The sequence below is a fragment of the Diplotaxodon limnothrissa genome, linkage group LG7 (genome assembly GCF_057381915.1).
Source record: "Diplotaxodon limnothrissa isolate DT_005_m linkage group LG7, D_limnothrissa_male_GT1.1, whole genome shotgun sequence".
NCBI lineage: Eukaryota > Metazoa > Chordata > Actinopteri > Cichliformes > Cichlidae > Diplotaxodon > Diplotaxodon limnothrissa.
In genome coordinates, this window is record NC_140602.1 from 6,754,449 (window position 1) to 6,764,245 (window position 9,797).

The 9,797-nt window shown below is 37.8% G+C and overlaps 1 protein-coding gene across 2 annotated transcripts; it reads right to left on the minus strand.

Moving 5' to 3' along the window:
• Positions 1–5,534: 5,534 nt before the first annotated feature.
• ehf (ets homologous factor) lies at positions 5,535–9,016 on the minus strand. 2 transcript variants are annotated; one of them, XM_085357286.1, is made up of 8 exons: positions 8,941–9,016; positions 8,317–8,574; positions 7,214–7,258; positions 7,037–7,078; positions 6,888–6,950; positions 6,760–6,804; positions 6,466–6,661; positions 5,535–5,634 (listed from the first exon to the last, which is right to left on the minus strand). In XM_085357286.1, exons 1-8 carry the CDS (start codon positions 9,014–9,016, stop codon positions 5,535–5,537), a joined length of 825 nt encoding a protein of 274 aa, XP_085213412.1. The 2 variants fall into 2 exon arrangements, with proteins under 2 accessions (XP_085213412.1, XP_085213411.1); XM_085357285.1 differs by having other exon boundaries at positions 7,037–7,081.
• Positions 9,017–9,797: the final 781 nt, after the last annotated feature.

Sequence of the window (9,797 nt, forward strand, 5' to 3'; positions counted from 1 at the left end):
CCCTTCATGTGTTTCATGTCTGTGTCTTACGTTGTCAAGTTCAGGTTGTCATGTCTGCGTCTCATTATGTTTCCTGTTTTATTTTGAAGTGGTCCTGTGTTCCTATGTTCAATGTTTTTAGTTTTACTCTCCCCTTGTGACTTGGTTATGTTCATGTGTGTCAGCTGTTTCCCCATGTGTTTCCGTTTCCCTCATTATCCTCCTGTGTGTATTTAGTCCGTGTGTCTTCAGTCATTCCTTGTCAGGTCGTCTGTTGTTCACGCCATGTTCTCCATGCCATGTTTCTAGGTTTCATGTCCAGGTTTTTCCATGTTGTTTGTTTAGTTCTCCCAGTTTAGGTTAATGTTAGTTTTATTTCTGTTTGCCTTGCCCTTTATTTGTACCTTTTCTGCCAGCCTCATTAAACGGCTCGCTTTTTGTTAATACTCAAGTTTTGATCCAAGTTCCTTGGTGTCTGCATTTTGGGTCCACTCTTCACAATACATACAGTCTGCTTCTGCCAGACTGTAACAGAACAACCTGACCATGTTGGACCCAGCAGACATTTACTTCAGTAACTTTGTTGAATTTAAAATTCGTGTCACGCAACTTCGAGGACTCTGGATTATTTCCTGTGCAGGGAAGCAGGAGGAAGAGAAGGACTCCATTTGGGCCCAACCAGCTCGGATAGCAATGGCCAACCCAGGTTTTATGGACTACTTGCCTGTAGACTCTAAGAACTTTGTTTTTGCTACAATTGAGAAAGCCCCGGAGGTGAGCACAAGTGACACCATCGTCTCAGAACAGTACAATGTTTTAAGGGACTCCCTAGTTTCTGTATCTGTCCCTAGTGAACTATCTAAGGATGTGTATGATGTGACTGGTGAGAACGTTACAGATAACAAGGTGCCATCCACCATATTTAAACTGGCTAAACTACTTGGACTTACTGCCTCAGAGCTAATGGATCAAGTTAAGTTTTGTCTTCCACGGCCATTCATGTTTGAATCAGCTCACCATGGTGTGTGGGTTTTTTGTGTTGATATCCACTGAAACTGTTCATGTGACACCTCAAAAGACTGTTTTTCTGAGCCTGCATCCATGACTCCTGTCCCTGCTCCCAGGCCAGCTGAGGTTCTGCTAGTGAGCCCGTCCAGCCTTTTTCCTTGTGTTCAGGAAGCTCAGGAGAATTGGATCAGTTACCTTGTTGTCCACCATTACTACAACCTCTACTTCAGTCATTAGCTCAGTCTCTAGCTCTGTCAGCTCTGCTACCTGCTCAGTTTTCAGCTTTGCCGTCGCCTGGTCCAGCTTCGGCTTCGCCGTGTCCAGCTTCAGCCTGGTCCAGCAAATTGCATTTAAAAAAAAAAACAAAAAAAAAAACTGTTGCACAAATATTATATAGCCTAGGATTGATCTGTTTAGTATATTTATTTCACAGTTTTGACTGAATGGAAACATTTATGATTACACCAGAGTTTACGAAACTAACTTTTTGAAAACAATAGATTTTTGTAAAATGAAACCTGTCTAAAAAGAAAACAAGCCCAGAAAATGAGTAACTGTCAGATCTATCCGGAACTTTATTGTCATCTGTCATCAATCTCAGTTGTGCTGCTGATAACGAACTGTGTCCAAGACAGTATCATGAGTATTCTGGGGAAAAAAGAAAATACCAGTGTGGACAGTTGATCCTGCAGTCTTTATTTTAATTTGATTTTTAAATGAAATGTAAAGATGGACACTCTTATTTAGCTGCTTTGGGTTTGCAGCAGTGGTAGAGCTGGTTTATATGCTTTTAATATTTTGATGTTCAAATTATTTTTGAACTTTGTTTTCACCTTTTATGCAAAAATTGTACACTTGACACTGACATTCTACCTGATGATTATTATTATTATTATTATTATTATTATTTTTGGGTTGAAACAAGGAAATTACAGCTTTAGTAATTGTCAAATGCAGACAAGGAAATCAACAGTAATGGGAACTCCAAAATCTTCAAAGGAAATTGGCTCCGTAACATACTGGAAACAAATAATTTGTGCATTTTCATGAATACTTCCTCATGTTTTTGGTTACAGCAAAAAATATGAACAAAGGTCATTTCTGAATTATTTTTTGTTTAATGCAAATGCAGAAGAAAAACCAAAATACTTTCTTCGTTCTTCACAAGTACTTTAAATGCTACTTTCCTTACCTATCATAAGACTATGATCTAGTGTGTCATTTTGTAATGGGTAATAAAATGCTAGATTGACCTCCCCATAACCCCAAAAAGCAAAGCTGCATCAGTAACAGAGCACTAATCTGTCCAACTCAGTGTTGGATTGGACGCCTCACAGGTCCATTTGAGTATGAGACAAAAATGATAAGGGCCCCAGATAAGCTGAGCCAGTGTATCCACTGAGAGAACACAATAGCCCCACTTATTGGCATGGGATGCAGACATAAAATCACATCTTGCTGTCTTCATGCCCATGCTTAGGCTATCTTTTATCACTTCCCTGTTCTTTCTCTTGCATCTATCTGATTGAATTAATGCTCTCCCTTTTTAAATAATAAAATACCCTTTGCTTGGTTTATTCAAATCAGAAAATCATTTTGTAACTATAAGAGATAAAGGTACTCGTGGGGAGGTATTGCATATGCTTTTTGGCCAAACAAAGGCAGCCATTGTCTAATAAATCAGAACAAGGAGGCCACTAGATAATTCTACCCCACGTAGAGTTTGTTGTCATCTTCCTAGACAATTGTCTGGACTGTTCTTATTATAATAGCATGTCTGTAAAAAAACAAAAAACTCACAAGAATTCAAAGTGCTAAAGTGAGGCACATGGATTAAATATCTCCTCAGGTGCAAATGTATTTTTTCTTCCTTCCCAGATCTGTTACAACCGGTTTGGGTGCATGTTTGCATGAATGCTTTCGTTACCAGCACTCGATAACTTAGAATCAAGTCCTGTAAATACATGTCACGCTGGTTTAACGGTGCTCTCTTGAATTCGTCAGATATGCTGTCTTGTCATACGTGCAGCTTGCTTCTGGGAGCCATTTCGGTCACATACAGCACTATTCGTGTCACAGTATCAGAAGTATGTAAAGCTATGATTTGTGATCACTGGGCAGTGGTCTGTTAGGAAAATCATGCTCATGTTTGCAGAGGTTACGTGAGTCTAACATTTGCATAACTGCTCAATCATCTTCAGTGACTCACATCAAAGTTTTGTCTTATCACAGCTCACAGCAGTGATATAATATGCTTAATATTATTACAAAGTCAAACTAAGGCTAAATGTGAGCTGTTGATGTATTCCTGTGCTTCTGGTCATTACATTCATTAATTTCTCGATTCATCTCTTTGTAATACAGTATATCAGCGTTCATGTGCAATGAGCCTTAGTTTGCCTTAAACCACTCACTGGTATGGTATCATGGGCAAATGCAGTAATGGTTACATAATACACAATTCAATATCTGCCTTGGTGTTTGCTTGACAGTTGGACTTTTCGCCATGAGTATCCAAAGCATTAGTTTTGTTAGTTAATTTTGAAATTTTCTTGTCACATAAACAGCACAGATTAATTTCATTATCATTTCTTTCTTCTTTAATTATGTGTCTTATTTGTTAGAAGTAAATTTTAGGAAGTTCACAACGGATGCTACGACACAAAGCTGCTTTTAGAAAAATTATGTTAACTGATTTTGACACTTGATTTTAGACTTTTTTTTTTTAACCATAGTTGACATTTTCCATTTTTCTTTTACTATTTAAGGATCATGTACAATCTAACTTTATATACATCGAGCCTTAAATACAACTAGGTTTGATTTTGTATACATTTCAAATGTATGTATGGATCGTAACAAGATCAGCTCCAGAGAAACTATAGAGTGTGATTTGTTGATAATAGCTCTGAAAAGAAACAATGGGATTTGATGAATAAACACTTCAGTTTGAATTACATTACTTCATGTAATACAACAATCGGACAATCACTAGCTATTATTTCAGTCCAATCAGGAAGATTCTGTTTGTACCACTTTACATTAATTCATTCACCCATCCTTGAAACGCCTCTACTCAGATATGTTTTTTCACCAATAAGGAGTGTTCTGTTTAGCTTTCATGCATTCCATCAGTTCTGATCACAACCTATTGACAATTATGCTTTAAGAACAGGCCATGTTTTGTCTTTCAGTGTACAACATGCAATTATTGCCTTATGATGCATACGTATGAGACAGAATAGTGACTAAACTGAAAACAATGCAATGCGGCGCAGTGCGAAAGTGCAAAAGATAACGACTGAACGTGGTGTCAGTCATCAATATGTAAAGAAGGCTTGCATAAGCCAGATAAATCAAATTTGAAGATTAGCAATGGATTTGCTTGCAAATGCAAGTCAAAGAAGGCAGTCTTTTACTGGCACTGCCTTTATCTTGCTGGCCATCAAGGCCCTCTCATTTGTCTGCTGCCTGCAGGAACCAGCTTGGCAGCTACAGCACACAGTGGCAAACAATTAACTGTGTGGCATTTCACACTGTCATGATAAAGCAGTAACTATCTTTAAGTGCATGGCTTTTCAGAGTCAAGCTTGTAACAGATTTAGTGGGAACAAGGCTTTCACTTGTGGATCTAAACAGCACTCTGTAGCTCATCAATATTGTTCAAGTTTGGGCAAGAATAGCTGCAGTTTGCAGGTTCACTCTGGCTTCCCAAAGACATGCTCGTTTGCTGGTGATTCTAAATTGGCCGTAGGTGTGAATGCTAGTGTGATTGTCCAGAGTATCTGCTCTCGCCTAATGACAGCTGGGACCGGCTCCAGTCCCTGACACCCTGAACTGAATAAGCAGTTAAAAAAAAATGGATGGATGGATTTCAGTTTCTTAATTTACATTCAGATCTTACACATGGAATTCATGAAAATAAAGAGTTTTATAAAATAAAAACAGTTACAAGCTTTATTTGTAATATCAACAAACATTTACACACTTTCTGGACAGTTCAATGGATGTAAAGTATGAAATAGTACAAACCATATTGTCACATTGTAAATATTTCTAGTTCATCACTAGTTTATGTATTCAGTGCTGTGCTTTGGTCTTATTATTTTCTTACTATTGTTTTTTTTTTTTTTTTTTGGTTGGTTGGTTTTTAAGCAGTGAACAATCATCCTTTTGTAAGTACACTTCACAGTATCAGTGTCAAAACACGCTACATACATTTCTTTGCCACATGTATTTTGAATGTGTTATCGACATGTGCTCTTTTGGTACTTGGAAAAAGTATCTGTTTGAAAAGAAACATCTGAAAACTCTTTAAAAAATTGGTTATTATAATTTTTTCATCTTTTTAAAGCAAGATTTTAAGGTTTGACTGCTATTAAGGCACAGTAAAGAATATTTCAGTGCAGTATCACAACATAGTTATAAATTGAAATAAAAAAAAAACAGGAAGAAAAACAGTTTAGACATCATCAAAAACAGTCAATGCAAACTATAATAAAGCATTAAGCACACAACACCAAATAAAACATAAATTAATGAAACCGTCACTTGTCCGACTCTCTCCACCCTCTTGCATTTCTTCCAAACTTATAAACCAGCCTGCGGCCATCTACTCGTTCTAGGATTTCTCTTTTGTAGTAATATCTGTAAGACAGAACGGACAAATCAAGTAATTTTAGATTATGAAAAACACATGTATAAAAAAAGTCTTGCATATTTCACTTAGTTGGATTGACTGAATTAAGTAAAGTTTTACTGCTGTTTGTGTTTCACTCCACTTTCCCCCAGTCAGTTCAAAATAATCCGCAGTACTTTCTGATGACTTTTGCATTTCAACTGACAGTTGAAATGCAAAAGATTCTTTGCGTTCTTATCTGCCATTTGCTGGAAATGCCAGGAAACTTACTGACAATTCAGGTTCTATCACATCACAGTTTACAGGTTACTTGTTCTTAACTTTCTGTTTAGAAAAAGACTGGCAACTTCATACATATACTCGCTTGTGCTACTTTAGCTTTGTGCTTGCATTTCAGACAGAGTTTAAATTCTTGCACCCCATTAATTTAAAAAAATAACTCCTACACCAGTTTGTTCACACCTATTTACGCATTTAATATTCTCCATAACCTATTTAGAATTCAGCAGTCTACAGTATTGTGTCATTCTTTCATCAAATCAACTAACAGAACAAAGAGGTACTAAAAAGAAAACAACCTGTCGTTAAGGTAAGAGTCAAAACAGGTGCAACATCAGTTACACAAAGAGATGAATTAATGCATCAAATAGAAGCACAAAGTACACGTTTTCATCTTTATTTATGGTCATTCAAACAAAAGTTATTGTTTTCTGTTGCTGACAGCACCAATCTGAGAAAAACAACATCCCAACGTCTTAATCGTGATTGTGTGTTCATGGTATGCAAACATAAGGTTTATATTTTAATAAATAATGTAAGAGAGCTGTGAGGGGTTGTACCTCATTGCACGGCTTAGTTTCTCGTAAGTCATGCTGCTGTTATTTTTCTTCTTGCCCCATAATTGTGCCACTGCCTCTGACTTCAGGAAACGAAAAATACCCTCTGTCCGATCCTCCCACTTGATCAGTCCTGGGTTTCGCTCTGGATTCAGTAGAATGTCCCTGATAAACTCCCACAAATGGGTCCCCCTTGGGTCTTTGGTAAAAACAACAAAAGAGTAGATAGTGGTTGTTTAATAAACATCAAAATTACATAAAAGGCATTAGTTTAAAAAGATTTTTTCTATTACTTACTGTGTTTTTTGACTGGATGTGGACGGGTGAAAGATCGTTTGATGTCTGGGAAAGAGATGATTCATTGTGAAACATAATTTTCAGTTACACAGTTTGTTGCTCTCTATATAGTACAAATAAATCTTCACCTGGACTAGGAGCCCTGGGAGAGGCAACAGGTGCAAGGGGGTGAACCGAGGGGTCATAGATTTCTAAATAAAAAAGAAGTCAGGTCAATATTTTTTGTCTGCGATGAATAAAACTTGAATAGACAATAGCAGAAATATCACAGCAGTACCTCCAGGTGGATAGCTGACATCTGGAAATGGACAAGAGAAGTCTACTGTGAAAGAAATAGGTAGGAGGCAGGCTTAATTAGGGCAATAACACAATGAGTACAATGAACAGGAAAATGTATTCATTATAATGCTGATGTTTGTGTTTTTGGCTAACATTTTGTGTGAAGGACTCTTACATTCAGGTTTGCTTTCCATTTGCCCTATATCCACGTGGTACTGGCCTGTGCAGAGATAAAGACGGAAAAATAAATGAAATAAGATAAGATAAGATAAGATAACCTTTATTAGTCCCACACGTGGGAAATTTGTTATATAATATAAATATAAGCATAAATTGCAAATTAATATTTAAGTCAGTACATTCACTATTTTCAAAATGGCTGGTATTGAGGGATTGGTCAACAAATTACTTTCTGCACTCCTCTCTCCCATTTCCCGGCTGTCTCAGTAGAAATGGGAAAAGCAACAGTGAAGCACCGACACACCTTTTTTGATCAAAAAAAGTAGTAACATCAGAAATGTATTCTAAATTCCAATAACCACCAATGACTTCAAACTCATATAGCAATAACACCCTGTGATCACAATCAGTGTGAGAACAATATTTGATGTATTAAAATGTGACACCTTATCTCAAGAAACTGAGCAGGTTTCTTACAGTTGGTTACAACAATAGCAGAACTGTTCTCTTGGTTCAGTTTACTTCGAAATTCTTTTTAACCTCAGGGTTAAACCTGTTGTGCAAGATCTATTGGTGCTACTCTTGAAAAGGTATTGGCTTTATTTGCTAGATAAAATATAGTCTGCTTGTGTAATTTACATAAATTTGTATTATTTTCTTTTCTTATTTAGCCACATGCTATACATACAGTTGCAACAGGCATAAGCCAAAAAATGAAGTATTAGGCCTAAGAAACAAAAAAGGCAAAGAAAAAAGAAAAACCTTTTGACTTTGTTTAAAAGCTCTAATTAAAAAACAATGGACGATCCAATTCTCAGCTTGTTTCTCAGCTTCACACCCCCTCTGTGCTTTGTTAGGAAACCCATTCTAGCAAGAGCAAACAACAAATCCATCATCTCCTTGGCTCTAAGCAATCCTTTGCCCCTCTACAGCAGCATGCTGTGCGACCCCCTGACCAGCTCTGCGATCCGTTCTCAACAACTCATCATCAAGACCTCGTTCCAGACACAACTCGGATCACCCAGCTTCTTTTTTATTGGCACTAATCATCTTCCTTTGCTGCCCCTTAAACCTCTCTCCCAGAGTTTTTAGACGTACCGCTCCACTTGAGCTCTGTGATGCTGTGGAAGAGAATGGGTCCCACGCTGCCAGCTGCACGGATGAAGTCCTGGTAGCTTAGGCTGCAAAGCTGATGGCCATCGATGTCAAAGTTTTGGAATGGGATGCTGGAGGCATCAATTTGGTGCATGTCCATAATTTGCTGCAGCCATTCCCACACTTGGTACTTACTCCAGAACTGAGGCTGGGACTCATGAGGCCACAGACGGCTCGTGTAACCAGCCATCACCAATGAACCTGCAGGCACAGACATAATTGCTCTTTTCTTAGACTTAACAGTGACTTCATTTAGTTTCATTGTAAAGGTGTATCTGATGAGGGAAGCATGACTCCCACAAGCAAAGGTATTTGTCAACAATTAAATAGCAAATTCATTTACTGTAACACTATTTCTCAGCTGGGTATGTCTAATTCACGCCTTGTGTTTCAGAGCTCTGGGCTCTCCAGGTGAACAATACATTAGCTGCTAATTGTTGAATTATTTACATTTAGAATTGCAGCTTTGTAACCATTGAGTGAACTGGAGTCTTCAGAATATAAGAGTAGGAATAAAAATACAGTAGGCCTCATTCTGATTGTGTCAGTGTGTGCAATAATCCTCACCATCAGGATAGGGGTTAGCAGGGCCCCAGGCACTGGTCACCTGGCTGTCGAGGGTTGTGGATGTAGTTACACTCATACTGCTACTTCTATGCTCAGATGTACCATGGCCCAGGGGCTGAGGCAGGAGGGTAGTACTTTACTGTATAGACAGAGTCAAAAATAATCTGTCACTCATGTATGCACACATACTCGCATAGATAAAGGTAAAGAAAATTGAGCTTTTGACCTCGATGATGACATTCCATATTAAAAGATTATGTATACATCTCATGCATGACTGAATCTACTTTATTTACGCACAACAGATTCACAGGATGTCAGCACAGACGCTGTCCTCTTTACATTGCATCAAAGCTAAAGTAACGTGCTAATAATGCAGACAGCAAATGCTGCAGCTGCTGCTTCACATATCTGATGTAGCAGTATTCAGTGTATTCGAGCTAACTGCCATCTGGAAAGTAGCTGCTCTGGAAATGTTTTCCCTTATTTTTACATTCTTCTTGCTGTTATTGTGGTAACCACAGGTGTCAGAATTTCAGCAAAAAAAATCAAACACAGGTCTGATTGTTTGTTACCATCAAAGTGTGGTCACAAACTTATTCCGTGTCAGCACAGGTGGCAGGTTGGGCATGTTGTGTACTCGTTATGAAGAAAGGGTCTGTTGGGTTTTGTATTTTAATCAAGGTCTAATCTATTTGTTTTTACCCAGCTTAAAACATGAATTTTATTTGTTCTTCAGTGGTGTAATCATATTTTTGGTTTGCTTGTAGCATCATCCTTGAAGAAGTAAAGTAGCAGAAGACTAACAGAAAGGTACACTCCGCTTAATCATTAGATGCACTTAAAGTACAGCAGCT

Excerpts from the sequence above, each read along its gene's own strand:
- ehf (XM_085357285.1), bottom strand. The coding sequence starts at position 9,016 with ATGAGTGTAACTACATCCACAACCCTCGACAGCCAGGTGACCAGTGCC. Across the intron at positions 7,082-7,213 it reads AATGGAAAGCAAACCTGAAT|TAGACTTCTCTTGTCCATTT; the intron begins GTAAGAGTCCTT and ends TTTCTTTCACAG. Across the intron at positions 6,951-7,036 it reads TGTCAGCTATCCACCTGGAG|AAATCTATGACCCCTCGGTT; the intron begins GTACTGCTGTGA and ends TTTTTTATTTAG.